The sequence below is a fragment of the Leguminivora glycinivorella genome, chromosome 1 (genome assembly GCF_023078275.1).
Source record: "Leguminivora glycinivorella isolate SPB_JAAS2020 chromosome 1, LegGlyc_1.1, whole genome shotgun sequence".
Classification (NCBI taxonomy): domain Eukaryota; kingdom Metazoa; phylum Arthropoda; class Insecta; order Lepidoptera; family Tortricidae; genus Leguminivora; species Leguminivora glycinivorella.
Window position 1 is genome coordinate 19,336,843 of NC_062971.1, and position 19,469 is coordinate 19,356,311.

Below are 19,469 nucleotides of genomic sequence, written 5' to 3' on the forward strand. Positions count from 1 at the left end.
AGGTCCAAACCAAACCACGCAAAAAATGTAAATATATTATTAAATTAAAGTATTAAATAAAGGTCAAACTTATTGGGTGGATTATCATGCTGTTAATATTGTTAAATAGGGACAATAAAAGTCAACCTCGTACTATTATCTGTTTCGAATTTGCCCGGTCAAATATTTAGATTTTTTTATTTCCATATAAATATGTTGGTGGTTTTTATATGTTAAATATCTGAAAAATTATGTGCTATTCATTTCTGCTTAAAAATATCTGTTATTATATCAGCTCTAGAGCACGTTAGACAAAATTCAAAAATTCTATATCAATAAAAATAGTCTTATTTCCCGTCATATGTTTAGGTGGCTTCGGGTTGTAAACCTTAAAACTGATTTTTTTCGACATGTTTCCACCATTAAATTACTGTTAGGTATTTTGCTGAAAGAAAACGCTTATTTTCTGGGCGTAGTTTTTTTTTAATATCTTCCATTCCAAACTATTGGTGGATTCGAAAATATAGGTTTTTTAAATTGCGATTAAGCGCTGTTTATGAAATAAAACTACTGTTATAGAATTATTTTCAAAAATATCGTACCGGTCTTAGGCTATTCACAATTATTATTATTATTATTTATTGTTATTAATATACAGTGACAAACTTATGTCTAACACATAGTCCCACAAAACTCTGGAACAGAACGAGTTTGTCTGTGGGATCAACAGTCTCTCAATTACATAAACAATTAACTTAAAGAAAAATCATTAAACTTCTTAAATAATAGATAATATAAATTATTGTAATATATATAGGAAATGTTTTTTTAGCATAGTTTTAAATTTGTTTGGGTGCTTTTCACTTCGGATGGCTTCAGGTAAGCTATTGAGCAGATATGGAATACGCTTTTTTAGCGATCTGTCACCAAAATAATTATGAATTCTAGGCACAGATAGCTTACCTGTAGCCACCGACTTAGTGTAATAGCTGTGCCCTATAGGATGTATTGGCGCATTAGAAGAGTTAGGGGGGTTTTGCACTAGACAGCCATGGTTATTGACTGCGAGCAGGTATTTATGTTTAAGGCTGACTGGTAATATTTTACATATTTTGAAAAGTAACCTATAGTTTCCTTTACATTTTGCTTTGGTTTTATTGTTAACTAGTAATTTTAAAAATCGAATTTGAATGTTTTCCAATTTATCTATGTTAGTCTTGGTGGTTAATCCATAACTGTCTAGTGCATAACTCAATATGGAATCTACCAGTGACATGTAAAGACATCTCAAAGTGCCTATTGGAACTCTAAATTTTAAATGGAAGAATTTACCAAGTAAAACTCTGAGTTTGTCATAGATAAAGTTTACATGTAGCGACCAGGATAAATGTTCGTCTATTTGCATTCCTAGGTAAGTAACACATTTAACTTTCTCTATAGGTCTGCAGGTACAATTATTCATATTTTGGTGACAACAAGGATAACTGTGAGCATATAAACAAATTGGAATATTGGTGATAGGTAGATACGGAGAGTGGATTAGTAGCAGTATGGTTTTGTCAGCATTGAGAACTATCCCATTGTCATGAGACCACTTAACGACTGAGTCTATATCTTGTTGTACAAGTCGAATAGTCTCTTCTATGTCAGTGCCGGCGCGCAGAGCACAGAGATCGTCCGCAAACATGTATGCCGAGCAATGCTGCAGCACCTCGCACAAGCTGTTGACGTGCATCAGGTAGCAGACTGGACCACACCCTGAGCCCTGCGGAACCCCACACTCGACTGCACACTCATGACTGAAGGTGTTCCCAACCCTAACTTTGTAGGAGCGCGAAGTGAGGTAGTCGCGGAACCACGAGTTCAGCGGCTCGCTCACTCCACACTCGGACATAGCTTTCAAAAGGGTGCTCGTTTCCAATGTGTCGAACGCTTTTTTAAAGTCGAAAAATACGGCCAGAACAAATTTTTTATCATTAAGGTAGTTGTTAACTTCGTCTGTAAATTGGGAAAGTAAAGTTGTGGTGCTTTTATCCTTTTGAAAGCCATGTTGGCACGGGCTGATGATGTTATTTTTCCTGAGGTAGGTACTGAGTTGGTCTATTACACATTTTTCCATGATTTTGTCGATACTAGATAATATTGCGATAGGTCTATAGTTGGAGAAGGATTTACGACTACCTTTTTTGTATATGGGCCGGACTATGGCTTCTTTAAGTTTACTGGGGAAAATATGATGCTGAACTGATAAATTAACTAACTTAGCAATAACTGGGCTTATTTTGTCAGCAACTAATTTTATATCAGACATGCGTACGAGGTCACTGCCAGGAGACTTATTTACGTTACAATTATTAATTATTTTTCTTACCTGATGGCTTTTAACAGGCTGCCATCTCATACACATGTCGATTTTTTTGACATATAATTCTCTTTCGAGCCAGGTATCGTTACACGGGTGTTTAATGTCTTTAACTTCATTTGAGAAAGTGGAGGCAAACTTATTGCATATGTATTTATCATCACCAAAACATTGCATATTAGTGTGTATAATATCGTCTAGGTTTTTTCTCTCCTTTCCCAATAGTATATGGATCCTTTCCCAGATTTTCTTTATGTTTTTATTACATTCAATTATGCAGTTTTTGTCGTACGTATTTTTAGATTTATTTATAACTTTATTGCACTTATTTCTGTATCTAGTATAATTAATTCGCTTTATCATATTTTTTGGTTCATTTTTCCATATATCAAAAAGTGTATCCCTCTTAATTATCATTTTCTTAAGATTATCAAGTTACTTACTTCTCGCTTGACAGCGGTTACAATTACAATATTGTCCATAATGGTCACCTGTCACGTGGCGTGTCGTCGCGCACGGTCCCAATAGGGGAATCCTGCCGGTAGTGTCCCTTATCAAGCCAGACCACAATGTGCTCCAAACATATAGATACAGAGCGACCCGCATACAAAATAATCCATAAGTACTAATATTATAAATAGGAAAGTGTGTGTGTCTGTTTGTTTGTCCCGTCTTTCACGGCAAAACGCAGCGACGAATTCACGTGATTTTTTAGGTGGAGATAGTTGAAGGGATGGAGAGTGACATAGGCTACTTTTTCTCTTTCTAACGGGCAAAAGCTAGTAATATATAAGTTAGTGTGACGAATGATTTGTTTAGTTTCGAGACAAAGTCGATGTTAGGCATCGTTAGGTATTCATAGCATTCCTAATCTGGGCATGTAGCCAGGCATTCAATAGCTGATGTTCCATGGCGAACGACAGGCGCGCAATTAGCTCTGTCGCACCAATGTAACGAAGGATCGATAGACAGAGATAACAATGATACGCTACGGAACGTGAGCGAATGTACTCTTGGCTACGGGCTCTGAACGTTTATAATGCTAGTATGCTATATTGCCCTGGGGGGTTACCATGACGTGCTAAAGCCGTTCAGTTCACCTAAACTGAACGTCTTTAGTAACGTCATGGTAACCCCCCTGACGATGATACTGAGCTATTTTGTTATTTTCATCAGTAAGTACTTACTTATCGATATAAAATTCATTCAATCAATTCATTGACTCATTCGATATGCACATCATCAATTTATGCAGGATATTGTCTCAATTCATTGAATCAAATTTTCAGTGCCACTCTGCCACTGCAATGCCTCTTTTATTAAACCGCCTTCCAAATCTCAAAGGAAGGGGTTATCAAGTCGTCTGTATGTTTTTTTTTATTTTTTTTAATGTTTGTTCCTCGATATCTCCGTCGTTACTAGACCGATTTAAAAATTTTTTTTTGATTGAATGTATATGCATACAGATTGGTCCCATTTTTCTCAGAACCCAGTTCTGATGATGGGATCCTGGAGAAATCGAGGGAACTCCTCAAATCTGAAAGGCATACATATGGTGATTTTTGTGTTTTTAAAGGAACAGCATGCATTTACGTACGGAACAGTGACATTTGGTGCAGTGGAACTCCTGATGATGGTCAGAATGGAACTCCTCAAATCTGAACGGCACACTTATAGTGACTTTGGTATTTTTATAAGAACAGCATGCACTTACGTCCAGAACAGTGATATTTGGTGCAGTGGAATTGCTGATGATGGTCAGAACGGAACTCCTCAAATCTGAACGGCACACTTATAGTGACTTTGGTATTTTTATAAGAACAGCATGCACTTACGTCCAGAACAGTGACATTTGGTGCAGTGGAACTGCTGATGAAGAGTGAGCCGCCCCTGGTTAGAGTTCAGTTCTGATAATCATTCTCATCTGTAAGTACTTCAGAATCATCCAGATTTCAAAATTGGTTCAGAAATGACGGAGATATCGAATAACAAACATTAAAAAATATACAGACGAATTGATAACATAATCCAACATTTGAAAGTATTTATCACCAGAACCCCAAAGGAAGGCGGTTTTTTTTTTCTTAAAAATTATTTATATATATATATATATATATATATATGTGATAGGAGGCAAACGAGCAGACAGGTCGCCTGATGGTAAGCGATCACCGCCGCCCATGGACACCCGAAACACCAGAGGTGTTGGAGGTGCGTTGCCGGCCTTTAAGATGGGTGTACGCTCTTTTCTTGAAGATTTGAAGGTCGTATCGGTCCGGAAATACCGCAGGCGACAATTCATTCCACAGTTTAGCTGTTTAGTTTATTATCAAATTACATATTATTTATATAAGTATAGTAGGTAAGTCATACCTATTTATTAAAATAACCATAATAATGTCGCAGTTATGCCGATAAGACTGAACTTGCAAACTTTGTTTCGATATAGGGGACTAACCCTAACAATACCTACCAATAAGTCCAATCACCTATAAGTTTTTGTTAACAGATATAACTATAAGATATACCTATGCATAAAATCAAGTACTTAAGGTACCGACCCAGATTTCAGCCTGTATTTCAATTTAATTCTAATTAATTATTATGAAAATGTTGACATTCAATTTGTATAAGTAATATTCTTTCATTAAAATATTCAGTACCTATTGTTCGAGTTGACATTATGCATACCTATTATTTATAAATCTTCAGTAGGTATCAACTTATTAAGTTTTAATTCAATGAGCATTAATAGTTCCACAATTCATTTATACGACTTGCATGTTTTTTCATTGAAATGTATAACTGAATAGTATTTCATCAGAGCTTTTCAGTCGAGTACCATGTTTATGAATGAAGCTGACTTCGTGAAGTCCAAGGAACACGTAACAGAATTTCCAGTGAAATCCGTGTATTTATGTTAAAAATTAAAATACCTACAAGTAATTTATAGAGGAGTACAAGCTACAGTTTATTTTTTTTTTTAATAGATAGGTAGCATAATTATGCTGCTTGCTAATGATATTGACTCCAAAAGTGGCCAAATCTTACATCGCTATAGGACTTCCCCGGACTTCGTGACATCATGACTAACCGTCGGGCCGGCTGCGCTTGCGGTCAGCGCTCCTAAACTTATCTTGCAGGTCAAGTCAAGGTGCGTTCCTAGCTTCCTAGTTTAGGTACTCAATATAAACAGAGGCGCGTTTCTACGCAAAGCTCGCATAGGTGAACTTGCTTGTATGGGTGAAATATGACAGGTCGACTGGTCGCGTTTTTGACAGGCGATAACTATTTACGATAGTACTTAGGTACTTTTTATTATACTGTGGTATAGTATAAGTGAAAAAAAATGAAAAATGAAAATGAAAAAATGTTTATTGTGGTAACACAAAAATCGTTATTACAACTGGGCTGGTGCCTCTTTTTAAGCATACAAATGACACTTGTGTCAAGAGGCACCGCTCTCCCATAGGTGGTATTGTGGTAACACAAAAATCGTTATTACAACTGGGCTGGTGCCTCTTTTTAAGCATACAAATGACACTTGTGTCAAGAGGCACCGCTCTCCCATAGGTGGTAACATAATTTTAATAAAACAAAACTATTGCTAGGCAAAATAATGAAACTAAATGAATACATTTTCGAGAAACCTTAAAAATACAATTTTGTTTTTATGTAAGTACTAAGTATTATTTGTAGGATTATATTATTTATTTATGGTTAAATAAACAGGGGAATGTGTGTGTGTGTGTGTGTGTGTGTGTGTGTGTGTGTGTGTGTGTGTGTGTGTGTGTGTGTGTGTGTGTGTGTGTGTGTGTGTGTGTGTGTGTGCGCGTGTGGTGGGTGTATGTGGTATATAATTTATAATCAAATTCAATCAACATTAACTTTAAACGACTCCAACCAAGTTTTCAATATCAACATAGCTTTTTGTGTTAATCCAATCAATTAGTTTAGTGTAACATTCTCTGGAGCTTATGGGGTAAATATTTAACAACTTATTTATGCAATTATATAATTTGACTGACTGAGCTACGTACTGTCTCTTTGCATATGCAGATTTCGTTGCAGGAGCGGATAATGCGTTAGGTGTCCTTCTTCTACATGTATTGTCATCTGTATCAGGGTTGTATGTGGTTTGTTTATGCCTTCGTAAAACTGTTTTAATTAAATATAACTTTCTCACTGAGAGCAGTTCCGAAATTTGGTAGAGCTCACTGGTAGGGAATGTATACGGTTTCATATACATTACTTTGATTAACGCCCTTTGAGTTTAAAAACTTCGTTTTTGTACACCGCCCCAAATTGGAATACAGTTAAACAGATTGTGCCCTTTTTTGTTGCTACTTGTCGAAGATTTTTAAAGATCCATATCATTTTTCGAGTTCGCGACATGATTTGTTCAATATGTACGTGCCAGCTAAGTCTCTGGTCAATCATGACACCCAGGTATTTTGTAGACTGAACTTTATGGATTTCTGAACATGAACAATTTGTATGTAGGTCATTACAGGTGTGTATTTTTAAAGTGAAGGTTGAGGTAGGCTGAGTGCTATTGTATTTAGTAAAGCAAATGAAATTAGTTTTTGCAATATTTAGTGTTAAAAGGTTATTTTGAAGCCACTGGAAAATTTTAGCTAGTCCAGACTCAGCGGATCTCTTGACATCATTCCAACTGTCTCCCCAGAACACAATCGCTGTGTCATCGGCGTAAGCAAAAATGGAACCGTTATCGATGCTAAGTTGGCAAAGTTGATTGACATATATTAAGAATAGAGTTGGGCCGAGAACACTTCCTTGGGGAACTCCATAACTTATATCACATTCGTCACTAACATATTTACCAATCTTAACTCTCTGCTTGCGGTTATGAAGATAGCTGGAAAGTAGCGCCAATGGTAATCCTCTGATTCCAGTGGCTTCTAAGGTTTTAATTAGAATGGGAACAGAAACAGTATCAAATGCTTTCTTTAGGTCCAAGAAAACGGTTAGTGACTTTTTATTTTTGTCTATTTTATCAGTTATTAGAGAAGATAAAGCTAATACTGCGTCTTCTGTGGAGAAGTTTCGTCTGAACCCAAATTGAACGTTTGACAAGATGTTAAATTTATTTAGATAGTTCATTATTCTGGTATTTATGATTTTTTCTATAATTTTTGATATCGCCGGCAGGACCGATATGGGTCTGTAATCGGATACACAATGTCTATTCCCGCCTTTATAAATCGGTGTAATGACAGCTTGTTTTAAAGAGTCAGGGAAGACACCATGCCTGAAACATAGATTCACCAAATGCGTCAAGATTGGAACAATAATACCACTTGCCAGTTTCAGGAACTGTGTAGAGATATTGTCCCATCCAGGAGCACTAGTTGACTTTAAGCTTGAAAGGGTAATAAATATTTCATTAGGGTCAGTATCATATAGTACAAATGAAGTCATACTAGTTTGAATGTGACTATTTTGGCATGTAACACTATTAAAAGATAATATGGTCTCAGCAAGAGACTTTCCAACGTTCGAAAAATACTGATTCACTTCATTTAGCGATTCTATAGGGCTATTTTTGATTTCAAGTAGTTCTACATTTTGTTTTTTGTTTACTTTCCTATTTGTTATATTATTGACTGCTCTCCAGAGCGTCTTTGAGTTTTTGCTAGAGTTAACTAAGTTATCTTTGTCATATTTTCTTTTAAGCTTTTTTATAAGACCATTGCAAAAATTTCGGTATCTTCGATATGTTGTTCTAAGAATTAAATTATCTGGATTTAGCCTAAGCTTTCGTTGCATATTGTTCCGGTTTGTGATGCATCTAAAAAGTAAGATTTATCTTTCGCTTATATTCGTCTTTTGATTATTTTTATTATCTAACTTGTTGAACGCCGCGAACATCGATCATATATGTGCCCCGCACGGTAGTCGCGAGAAAGTTGGTACGATTACCTACAGTGTTCCAAATTTTGATTTTGTCAAGCGGACCCCAGGCTCCCATGAGCCGTGGCAAATGCCGGGATAACGCAAGGAGGATGATGATAATGATGAGGTAGGTATGATATAGGAGACAAACAAACACAGAGTCTTGCTGGTTAGCGTTTTACATAGACAGTTTAGACACGTGCCTGAGTTACAAGTGAGTTGCCGGAATTTAAGATGCGAATACGCTCTTATTGAAGGTTCGAAGTATCATTATCATACTCATTTAGATTTAGAAACCTAGGATATATAATAAATATTGTCGCTAATATCGCTTAGCTTAAGCGCTAACACACTTATTGTTCTATTCCGAGTTTGTATTAGGTCGGTGTTATTAGGGTTTGCTCCCGGGAAATACCGGTACCGAAAGTACCGGGAATTCCCGGGATTTTTGGCCAAGCAAAGAACCGGGAAATCAACTTAAAAAATCCCGGTACTTTCGGGAAATATTTTTTAGTGACATTTTTTGCTACAAAATTTATTTATTTCTGTTTATATTATTTAAACAGTTAAAAAATAGGCGTAGGTACAGTAACACGCGCTTAATCACTATTAAATAGCGTGTGGCAGTGGCATCCTGGCAGCCGTAGCCACCGCGATACCCTAACTAGCCCCACTAGCCTGTTCAGTAGTCGAGTTTTGTATTTTTGGTGAAGGTTTGTTATATTAAGTTGTGTATTTATGTTTTCTCTCTCAATCTCATTTGACTCATTTCTCTGCATGTTATAAAACCGTGTTCGCGAATTTTGTGATAGACTCAAAAACTACCAAACGGATATTTATGCGTTTTTCACCTATGTATGAATAGAGTGATTCTTGAGGAATGTTTAAGGTTTTCTTATTATAAATTAATTATTAAAACATGACATATGTGCTAAAAGTCGGTGAAAATCTCGCTGCTAAGAGCTTCAATCGAAAACCCTGCCCGTACGTACCCATTGACTTATAACAATATAATGTATGGTAGAACTGTCGCTCTGATACATAAATGTAGGTCTAGAAAAAAATTCGGCAATGGCTTATGTCTAACTTTTAATGATAACTACTATTTATAAACATGCTTAACTTTTAAAAAGATGTTTAGATATATTGTGATATTACGGTATTCCATAGAATTTTTCTCGAGAACGATCCCTCTGACTAGCAAAAATATAGTGCACCATCTCCAATGTTTTGTTTCCTGGAGTTTATATTATTTGATTTAAATAACATGTTTGGGGAATTTTGTGAGGTTTTACTGCCGGTCGATAATAAATTATTATATTTCTTTAATAGTATTTGTCTTATTTCTTTTACTAAGCGATTAAACATCTCCCAGTAATGGCAGATCGCTTAATCGGAGCAATGTATTGCAACGTTAACCATTGGTGCCTATGATAGCTAGATAGAAGTAGTAGTAGGTTGCAGAATTCTTCACGATTTTTTGTTGTTGTTACACGGTATAATCTCACTATGAAAATGACTATGAAATAAAAAAAGGCAGATAAAACAATACGCCGAGCGAAGCCGGTGCGGTTCGGTTATGGTAATATATCAATAAAAGATGAAAAATGATAAAAAATATGTTGATATATTTGAAAAAGCGAAAAAATTTGACAAGTCCCGAAAGTACCGAAAATCCCGGGAAATCCCGGTTCCATATTGCTTCGGTACCGAAAATCCCGGTTCTTTAGAACAGTACCGGTACTGCAATCCCTAGGTGTTATTCAAGATTGAGTCTTTTGTTGTAGTTGCGCGCATGACCTGTCGCCGACAAAGACCTCTCTTCTTCCTTTGAAAATATCAACATTGACTCATTCGATATACACATCATCAATTTATGGGGGATATTGTCTCAAACTCGTGTTGATGTCTTAACTAGCGATATTATCCTGTTGCGTGGAATAACGCCTCATAAATACCTACTTATTCATAATGCCTGTAGTGCATGTAGTATTATGTAAGTAGCGATTGCAATAGTAGGCGTCTACATTAAATGTAGGATGTATAGGTAAAATAATAACTTGAAATTAATTTAAATTTTGACATCTCAATTTAGTTAGAATGATAAACAATATATTATGTTTTTGTGGCATGTAGGTAAGTGTAGGTATGTTCGTGTTGGTAAAAGTAACATTCCTTTAGAGAATTAAATAAGTATGTATATACTTAATTTAAACCACACTAGTAAATGAATAAAACGTAATTTAATGAGACATAAAATTTAATACATTTATGGAAATAAATAAACTGAAAATTTGATGCAATGAAAAGTGCAATACAGAACGCACGTAATATTTTATGCAGTCTTATTTAAGGTAGGTATGGCATCTAGCATTTGGAGATGTCGGGCTTGGCGCCCTGGCAGTGCGCCTTCCAGGCGGTCCAGCCGCCGAAGCCGTGGCGCGCGAAGATCTTCTTCACGCAGGTCGCCGCCGCCGTGATGTCGTCCGTGCGCAGCGCTGCAACACACACACCCTCAATAACCAACCTCAGCGAATACTTGGCTGTTCAAACATGGCTTATCTATGGTAGTTTACCTGCGCAGGAGAGGTTGCACTCGAGGCCGGCCGGGCCGTCGCGCGTGCACCAGTAGCGGTCGTTGACCTGGAACAGCCCGTGGTCCCAGGAGCTGTCGCCGTTCAGTTTACCGATCGCGTCAGTGCGGAAGCCGCTCTCTTTCTCCACCAGGCACACCCCTGTAATCACATCGTAGTATAAGAAACTAACAACAGACAATGAAGTACGAGGGTACCACTATGTACCATGAGTGTACTTACAGTCTCTCATCTGGGGTTCGGGAAAACCTTGCTTCCTCAGCTCTCGTACCAGCTCGCACTTCTCGAACTGCTTGGCCGCTGCCAGCGCCACCAACGCCGCTAACACAATTAGCAAGAATTTACCCATCTTTCGATATACTACAACCACACTGAGTTCAACAGAAGGTAAGTGACAGCTCTTCTCGGTGGTTTCTGAGAATGTGCTTGAAGCGACGATGGCATACGTTTATATAGGGTATTTAGTTTCCCTATAGACTTATTATCTCGAAGTGAAACATAGTTCGGTAAGCCCTATGGATGTCGCAGCGTCTGAAAGGCCATGACGTAGTGTGATTCAAACAATAAACAAAAGACAGACGTGTTTATGATGCATGTGTTTTGTCTTCAGAAATAATTGGGTCAAAGAAGATTTCTCTGCATAGTGTACAATCTTTAATTATATAATTAGTGTACCTAATTTAAACTCGTACCGTATCTTAGTCAGCCAATCAGACCACCTTGATAGTTCCATAATAAATATCACATAATATTTTAAAGAGAACCCGGAAAGTATTTTTTACACAGTAAAACATATAGGTACCTACAACAAGAACATCTCAATGTTTAAAGTGTAATAATTTTTTCACCACACCAACTGATAAAGGCTTTCTTTGCTATTCGAAAACAGATTGCAAAATTGCATTTTATCCACAAGAGTGCAAAGTAATTTCATACAAATTTTAACTTGATGTCTAAAGCTGGGTATTGGAATTCACGTATAAATAATGATTTTGAATCATAAACGTTAAATAAATTGAAGTATTTTATTTATTTTCATGTTTTACAGTTCATATTTTCATTAGTGTTGGTGTGGTGAAAAATTTTGTGTTTCACTCGGTGGCAAAGTTTGTTTAACCGCACGTGCTAATATTGATACCCGAGCAAGCGAAAGATTCCAATATTGAACCGCGAGAGTAGCGAGTGGTTCAAAAAGTGGAATCTTGAGCATTGCGAGGGTATCAAGGCACGAAGGTTCACTTTGCCCCCTTGTAAAACAAATAACTATTCTCTTTGACTTAAAATTTCATTCTATCTTTGATTTACAAATTACATATGTTTGATATGTTACATACGAAACTTGACCTAAAAAGATAAAATGGATTTACCTACTTAGGTTTGTCTTCAATAACAACTTTGCTCTTTAAGTTTTAATTACATATACTCGAAGAAGGTAAAGTTGATACGATTGATGGTAAGGACGAATGGTAAACTAGCTAGCCATGTAATATAGCAATATAAACATTGCTCGCTACGCTAATCATTGCTTATTTTTAAAAGAGCCTGCTATGCCGTCGGTCCTGGGTTCGATTCCCGGTATTTAAGGGCATTTATTTATAATGCGAGCACAGTGATTTATTCTTGGGTCACGGGTGTTTTCTATGTATCTTCCCGAGTCTCCAACTCCTTATAAAGGCCAAAATAATTTTACATAAAGAACATTCTATAAGTATTCCATAATATGTATAAGGTACAGCGGGGCAAATCTCGACTGGGGGCAAATGTAACTAGTCCATTTTTTCCATGTTTTACAATGTTTGCATTATTAAATAGAGTGTACACCGGTTACATATGGTAGGCGTGTTCAAGGGATACATGTAGAACTCAACACTATAGTATAATAATGGAGAAAATGGATTGGTTACAATTGCCCTCCAGTCGAGATTTGCCCCGCTGTACCTTAGGTAACTATAGGTAGTGTACGCGCATAACATGGCCATAACCAGCCATGGTTCTAATCATGATGGATGATAGAATGAAGAAGAATGTTCTGGACGCTAGGGTGTATCGTGGGTCAGGTATCCATACTGACCACTTCCTGGTAATGTGCCGAATAAGTGGTCTGTTCAAAGGGTGGCGATCACGACCTCGTGCGGCCCCTAGCGTTTTAGACCGAATAAAAGTGGAATGTTTGCAAGAAGAAAGCGCAAGTGAAGAGTACGTCAGTAAATTGAAGAATGAGTTTGAAAGTTTGGATGATATAGATGAGATTGATGAATTATGGAGCAACTTTAAAAATAAAGTTGTAAGTGTGGCTAGGGTAGTGTGTGGTGTGAGTAAAAGGAACAAAGGAGGAAAGGTGAAGAATGTGTGGTTCGATAAGGAAGTGCAAGAGGCGGTATGTGAGAAGAAGAAGCTATGGCGGGATTGGTTAGCAGCACGAGCTAATCAAAGAGCCCATAAAGCCTCTTTTGATGAGGTGAATGTAGCGAAGGATAACTATAGAAGTATGAAAGTGCGTGTGAAAGAATTAGTTAAAAGAAAGAAAGATGAACTTAATGATCAAATGGATGAAAGATTGTCGCAAGATTTTCAGACGAACATAAAGTTCTTCTGGAAATCCGTTCGCCTAGCCAGAGGTAAGAGTTCAGACTCTGAGCTAAAATCGGTGAAAGATTCGAATGGAAGTTTGCTGAATGGGGAAGAATGTATTCTAAAGAGATGGCAGGAGTATTTTGAAAGCTTGTTTGAAAGGGAGGAAGCAAATATGCTAACCTCAGGTTTGAATGGAAACTTATCAATGGATGAAATTAGCATGGATGAGATTGTGAAAGCATTGAAAGGTATGAAATCAGGTAAGGCTGCAGGATATGACAAGGTCTCCGCCGAGATGCTGAAGGCTGGACAGGGCATTGTAGCGAGTCAGTTGTATCGCCTTTTCAATTTGTGCTTCAGTACCGGCCGGGTACCTAAGGACTGGTGCAAGGCCGTCATCGTTCCTCTTTACAAGGGAAAAGGCTCACGACTGGACTGCAAAAACTACAGGGGCATTAGCTTACTCAGCATCGTCGGAAAACTGTATGCGAAAGTGTTGATTGAGAGAGTAGTGAGAGTAACCGACGAGAAAGTATGGGATGCACAGGCGGGATTTAGAAAGGGTATGGGATGTTCGGATCAAGTCTTTTCCTTACGATGCATAGCCGAAAAGTTTTTGGCCAAAGGTCAAAAGGTCTATTGCGCTTTCGTGGACTTGGAAAAGGCGTATGATAGAGTGATGAGGAATGAATTGTGGTCGGTAGTGTCCATGTATGGAGTAGGCAGTCAACTCGTTCAAGCACTGAAATCTCTTTATGAGGATTCCAGTGCTTGCATGAGAATAAACGGGTCATACACTGAGTGGTTTAGCATCGAAAAGGGTGTTAGACAGGGATGTGTAGCGTCGCCGTGGCTGTTTAATTTATTCATGGATAGTTGTTTGCAAGATCTGAAAGATTATGATTGTGGGTTGAGAATGGAAGGGTTACTGGTCAAATGTCTCCTATATGCCGATGACCTAGTATTACTTGCGTCGTCGGCCGAGGAGTTACAACTGATGGTAACAAGAGTGCATGCATCCTTCGAGAGGAAAGGAATGAGAATGAATGTCAGTAAGACGAAAGTAATGGTATTTGAAAGAGATGAGATTATGACAGATTGCGAAATTGAGATCGATAATGAAAGTTTGGAACAAGTGAAAGAGTTTGTGTATTTGGGAACGTTGTTTACAAGGGACGGTACACATGGAAAAGATATTGAAAGGAGAGTGAATGCTGGGAATAGAGTGAATGGAGCACTAAACGCTTTTATGGGCAGCCAGAAAGTGTCGCAAAAAGCACGTCTGGCGGTGCATAGAGGAGTTTTGGTGCCTACACTTATGTATGGTAGTGAAAGTTGGGTGTGGGAGAAAAGACTTCAAAGTCAAGTGAATGCCGTAGAAATGAGAGCGTTAAGAAGCATGGCTGGTGTAAAGTTGAGTGATAGGATCAGAAATAGCGTGATAAGAGAGAAGTGTGGAGTGGATGTAGATGTGGTGACAAAGATTGAGATGGGTATGTTAAGGTGGTTTGGGCATGTAGAGAGGATGGATGAGAGGAGATTAACGAAGAAAGTATATGAAAAAGGAGTGGAAGGGTCAGTTGGTAGTGGAAGACCTAGGCGAACTTTTCTTGATCAAATCGGGGAAATATTGCAAAGAGGCCAGGTCAGAAGTACTCGAAACCGACGAGCGTGTATGAGAAATGTTATGAAAGTGTGTGAAGCGAAAGTGGTTTGTCAGGATCGTAGTAAATGGAAATCCGTGATCTCTGCCTACCCCTCTGGGAAACAGGCGTGATTGTATGTATGTATGTATGGTTCTAATCAATCCGATACTTTAGTTACCTTTGGGTTTAAGGAAGGTAAAAATATTTTATACACATAATTATTTACCTACTTAAAATTCCCGTAAGAAAATGCGTTCTCAAGAGTACTTATTATATACCTACAGTCATGGGCATGGGTAAATAAAATATAGGACGGAGAAATGAATCACAAAAGAAACCGACGACACTTTTAAGGAAAATCAGAAGTAGCGAAGCATACAGGCCATTGAATTATATATTACTTCGTATGGACGCGGCCCACGGGCGTCAAAAATGCTACCAACGCAGTGGTGTTACTGACGCCGTTGTGCACGAATGCGACCTTCGCGCGCGTGATGCGAACTCATCAACCGATCGCGTTGTAGCGTTCCACCAAGGCGCATGGAACAAAAATTTTCAGTCCAAATTATACGAGTTGCCTTAACCTTACTTTTGAACTCTTTGATACAGGTAGTAGGTACACGATGTTTTACAAAGCAGCAATTTTTTCCTGTCACAATAATTAGTAAAGCTTTTTTTTAATTTAATGAATAAGTACTAAGCATAACAGACTCTACCGACTGGGCTACAGCAAATATGTAGAGTCGTTACAATAAATAACCGCGTTTGTGCTGCAAATGTGTATGTAAAATAGACAATTTGTAGTTATCGTAGATGCGCGTGCCTTCAATTCAGTATTTAACCTATGCGGCCTAAACTAAAGGGTCCATAAGCCTCACCTGCAATAAGGACGAATTTCTTTTGGAATTTCAGATGAAAATGTCCTTATTGCACTTAAGGCACAAAGACCCTTTTTTATGATGGAAAGCGAATATAATTTATTTTCCAATGTAGGTAGGTAGGTAAAGTGCCAGGGTGGGTTAATTTTATATAACTTTTATATTTTTATTCTAGTAATATTTTAATAAGTCCAATAAGACTTTCAATGTTTTGTATACAGATTATTTTTCACAACTACAATAATTTAGGGGGTAAAGTCACACTAAGTAAGTTTTACTATGGGACTAACCCGGAAATCGCGGAAAAAAATGAAGTCGGTGGTCGGTGCGCTAAATCACAGAATTATTATCTAATATAATGTCACAGTATAATAAAGACTACTATCGTACAGTATGGCCATGGCCACTCCCGCCAGTGCCAGGAACGCGCCTTTTTCATACCTATATTTGATCGCCGTGTCCGAGTCCGAGATGTGATACTGATAATGTAGAAGTAGCAATGTTCGGTTAGGAACTACTATGTATCAATTAATAAACATGAAAAACAAATAAAGGTGAAACCGCAGACCACGCCTGCTAAGGTAAATCAGTACCTCAGTACCTATTTCGCAATTTGTTTGCTACGTTGTATAATTATTTGCTAATCACACAAACCCTTGATAGGACATTGGCATCTTTAGAAACTTTTTTTTATCATAAGTAGGTACAATATTATTATTATAACTTAATCGTAAGTATGTATTACATAATAACAGTATAAATAAAGTATACCAATATTACCTAATGACAAAAAATATATGCATATGCATTATGCATATAATTTATATGTATGTAGAACATTTTTTTAATCCTGATCCTGTAGATAATATGTGAAGTTGCGTTGCATACAGAAAATCTAATTTGCCCTTAAATAAACCCTTGTTGTTAATTCTATGAAATCGTAAAGCGGTTTTTTACCCGACTTCTTCACCCAAAAGAAAGAGGTTATATGTATATTCGGGTTCGTGTTTATTAGAGATTACAGTTAGTATTCATCAGCTACTTATACAAAAAGAGTACTAGACTCTAACTGGCAGAGGAAATAGTTATCAATCTATTTTCCCTTAGTGAAAATAGGTTAGGTAATGTTAAAGTTTACTCATAGATGAAAAACCCTAGCCAGTTTTCTATGAGTGGGTAAATTATTTACGGCTTATTTTACATTCGATAGTCGTTCATTTTCATTGTGTCTAACAGCTCGTCACGGCTTACGACAAAGCAACGTCAGGGCACGTCGTATAAACCTACTGATGTATCATCACTTCGAGATAAGCCTACAGGAAACTATGGAACACCTATATAAAGTGTATGCCGCCGTCTGTTCAAGCATACTGCCAGCAAACGTTGCAAAGAGCTCTACCTTCTATTGAACTCATTGTGATTTATTGAACGATGGCCAAGCTCATGTTGGTAGTTTTGGGGGCGTTGGTGGCGATGGCGGCAGCGAAGCAATTTGAGAAATGCGAGCTGGTCCGCGAACTAAGGAAGCAAGGTTTCCCTGAGTCGGAGATGAGAGATTGTTAGTACACTGCCACCATAATTTTACCTACCATTTAAAACTCGTACATCTGTAACATGGAGCCTGATGTTTTTTTTTTCCAGGGGTGTGCCTGGTGGAGAAGGAGAGCGGTTTCCGCACGGACGCGATCGGCAAGCTGAACGGTGACGGCTCCTGGGACCACGGGCTGTTCCAGGTCAACGACCGCTACTGGTGCACGCGCGACGGCCCGCCCGGCCTCGAGTGCAACCTCTCCTGCGCAGGTAAACTACCATAGATTGCCATAGATGTTTGAACGGCCAAGTATTCGCTGAGGTTGGTTATTGAGGGTGTGTGTGTGTTGCAGCGCTGCGCACGGACGACATCACGGCGGCGGCGACCTGCGTGAAGAAGATCTTCGCGCGCCACGGCTTCGGCGGCTGGACCGCCTGGAAGGCGCACTGCCAGGGCGCCAAGCCCGACATCTCCAAATGCTAGATGCTCAGAATATTAGAGACACATCTCAATTTCATAGAACCGATAATAAGTATTTTTTAGTTTCTTAAGATTAAAAGAGCTAAGTTTGTTACCTTTGGCCTTTTCTATTTGCTTGTTGCAATATACCTTATATACCTATGATATCTAGTCGAAGCCTCCGGTGATATAAAAGCACTGTCAGCGTCACCTTCACCTAGCTATTCAATGACTGGTTTTTACATATCATAACTTTCTTTTTAAGCCCCGACGCACAAGCGATGGGGTGTTATAAGTTTGACGTGTTTGTCTGTCTGTCTGTCTACGTGTGCCTGTCTGTGGCATCGTAGCTCCCGAACGGGTGAACCGATTTAGATTTAGTTTTTTTTTTGTTTGAAAGCTGAGTTAGTCGGGAGTGTTCTTAGCCATGTTTCATGAGTCTGTCCACTGTGTCGGGGGTTGTTTCAAAATTTTTATTTTGTGGTTAGGTTAGTTCAAAATAACCGTCCGCCTAGGAGTTGCTCGGCAACCCAATCCCATAAATTGGTGCAAGCCTGCAGATGTTAGTTTGGCGAAGCCAAACTCAAAATGAAAACTATGTCCATTCAAAATACAAATGTATTGTACAATTCTTCAATAATGTCTTCGACGATAGTGTAGCCTATGTCTCGGTTCACTGCGTCGAACTGTTACCTACTTGCTAGTAGCAATTTCACAGTAAACCGACCGGGTAATGAGATACCGATGAAGCGCAGAACATTGCCATTATACCCGACGCTTTCTACGAAGTGCACTCACATTACATTAATATCAATATTATCATGGACGCCACACAAGACGCCAAGAACCTGAACCGGAACCTGAACCTGAATCTTATCATATTGGAACCTGAGTCTATTTAAAACAAGATACTGGTTCTCACATCATGAACTCTAATAGGTACATAAATGAATTAAATTTTCATTACTTATAACAATATGTAAAATTAGTCTGATAGAACTTTAAGCATGACTGAATTTGTCTATGAATAATATAATATGCTATAAACGTCAGCTACTCTTAAATAATTAACATGCATAAACTTAAAATCTAGATCTAACCTAACAATACACACACAGAAATAAAAATCTAACCTACCAAGCCCCCCCGTGAGCTTCCCGATGCAAAAGTACCCATAACGCTTGCCGCATTACCGCGTTGAACCGCGATGGATAACCTTTGCATCAGGAAGGTCCCAGAGCGAGGATCCAGACCCCTCTCCCTCAAGCGTCTTCCCACCTCCCCGAAAAACACTTTGGCCTCCGCACACCAGCAACCGGTAGTCTCCACTGCAAGCGGGATAAACAAATAGTTCGCAAGGACCGCGTACTTCTCCCGCTTGCGAGCTGCAGCTAACTCAGCCGCCGCCCCTGCCAATCTCGCGGTACGGCCTATATGCGAAGTCGCGAAAGTGTTGACACACGTTGCGTCCCAAATTAAACACCTTCCCCTCTCCCAAGGAACCAACGTCAACCCATCTGGTCTTTTCCC

At 38.4% G+C, this 19,469-nt stretch overlaps 2 protein-coding genes across 2 annotated transcripts; one reads left to right on the forward strand and one right to left on the reverse strand.

Moving 5' to 3' along the window:
- Nucleotides 1-10,487: 10,487 nt before the first annotated feature.
- On the reverse strand, nucleotides 10,488-11,271 carry LOC125231085 (lysozyme-like). Its single transcript, XM_048136434.1, has 3 exons — nucleotides 11,074-11,271; nucleotides 10,834-10,992; nucleotides 10,488-10,755 (listed from the first exon to the last, which is right to left on the reverse strand). The coding sequence occupies exons 1-3, from the start codon at nucleotides 11,198-11,200 to the stop codon at nucleotides 10,625-10,627; spliced, it is 417 nt and encodes a 138-aa protein (XP_047992391.1). The 5' UTR covers nucleotides 11,201-11,271; the 3' UTR covers nucleotides 10,488-10,624.
- A 6,022-nt stretch (nucleotides 11,272-17,293) lies between these two features.
- Nucleotides 17,294-18,055, forward strand: LOC125229343 (lysozyme-like). Its single transcript, XM_048134165.1, has 3 exons — nucleotides 17,294-17,507; nucleotides 17,591-17,749; nucleotides 17,833-18,055. Exons 1-3 carry the CDS (start codon nucleotides 17,381-17,383, stop codon nucleotides 17,961-17,963), a joined length of 417 nt encoding a protein of 138 aa, XP_047990122.1. The 5' UTR covers nucleotides 17,294-17,380; the 3' UTR covers nucleotides 17,964-18,055.
- The last annotated feature ends 1,414 nt before the right edge of the window (nucleotides 18,056-19,469 follow it).

Excerpts from the sequence above, each read along its gene's own strand:
- LOC125231085 (XM_048136434.1), bottom strand. The coding sequence starts at position 11,200 with ATGGGTAAATTCTTGCTAATTGTGTTAGCGGCGTTGGTGGCGCTGGCA. Across the intron at positions 10,993-11,073 it reads CGAACCCCAGATGAGAGACT|GGGTGTGCCTGGTGGAGAAA; the intron begins GTAAGTACACTC and ends ATGTGATTACAG. Across the intron at positions 10,756-10,833 it reads GTGCAACCTCTCCTGCGCAG|CGCTGCGCACGGACGACATC; the intron begins GTAAACTACCAT and ends TGTGTGTTGCAG.
- LOC125229343 (XM_048134165.1), top strand. The coding sequence starts at position 17,381 with ATGGCCAAGCTCATGTTGGTAGTTTTGGGGGCGTTGGTGGCGATGGCG. Across the intron at positions 17,508-17,590 it reads TGAGTCGGAGATGAGAGATT|GGGTGTGCCTGGTGGAGAAG; the intron begins GTTAGTACACTG and ends TTTTTTTTCCAG. Across the intron at positions 17,750-17,832 it reads GTGCAACCTCTCCTGCGCAG|CGCTGCGCACGGACGACATC; the intron begins GTAAACTACCAT and ends TGTGTGTTGCAG.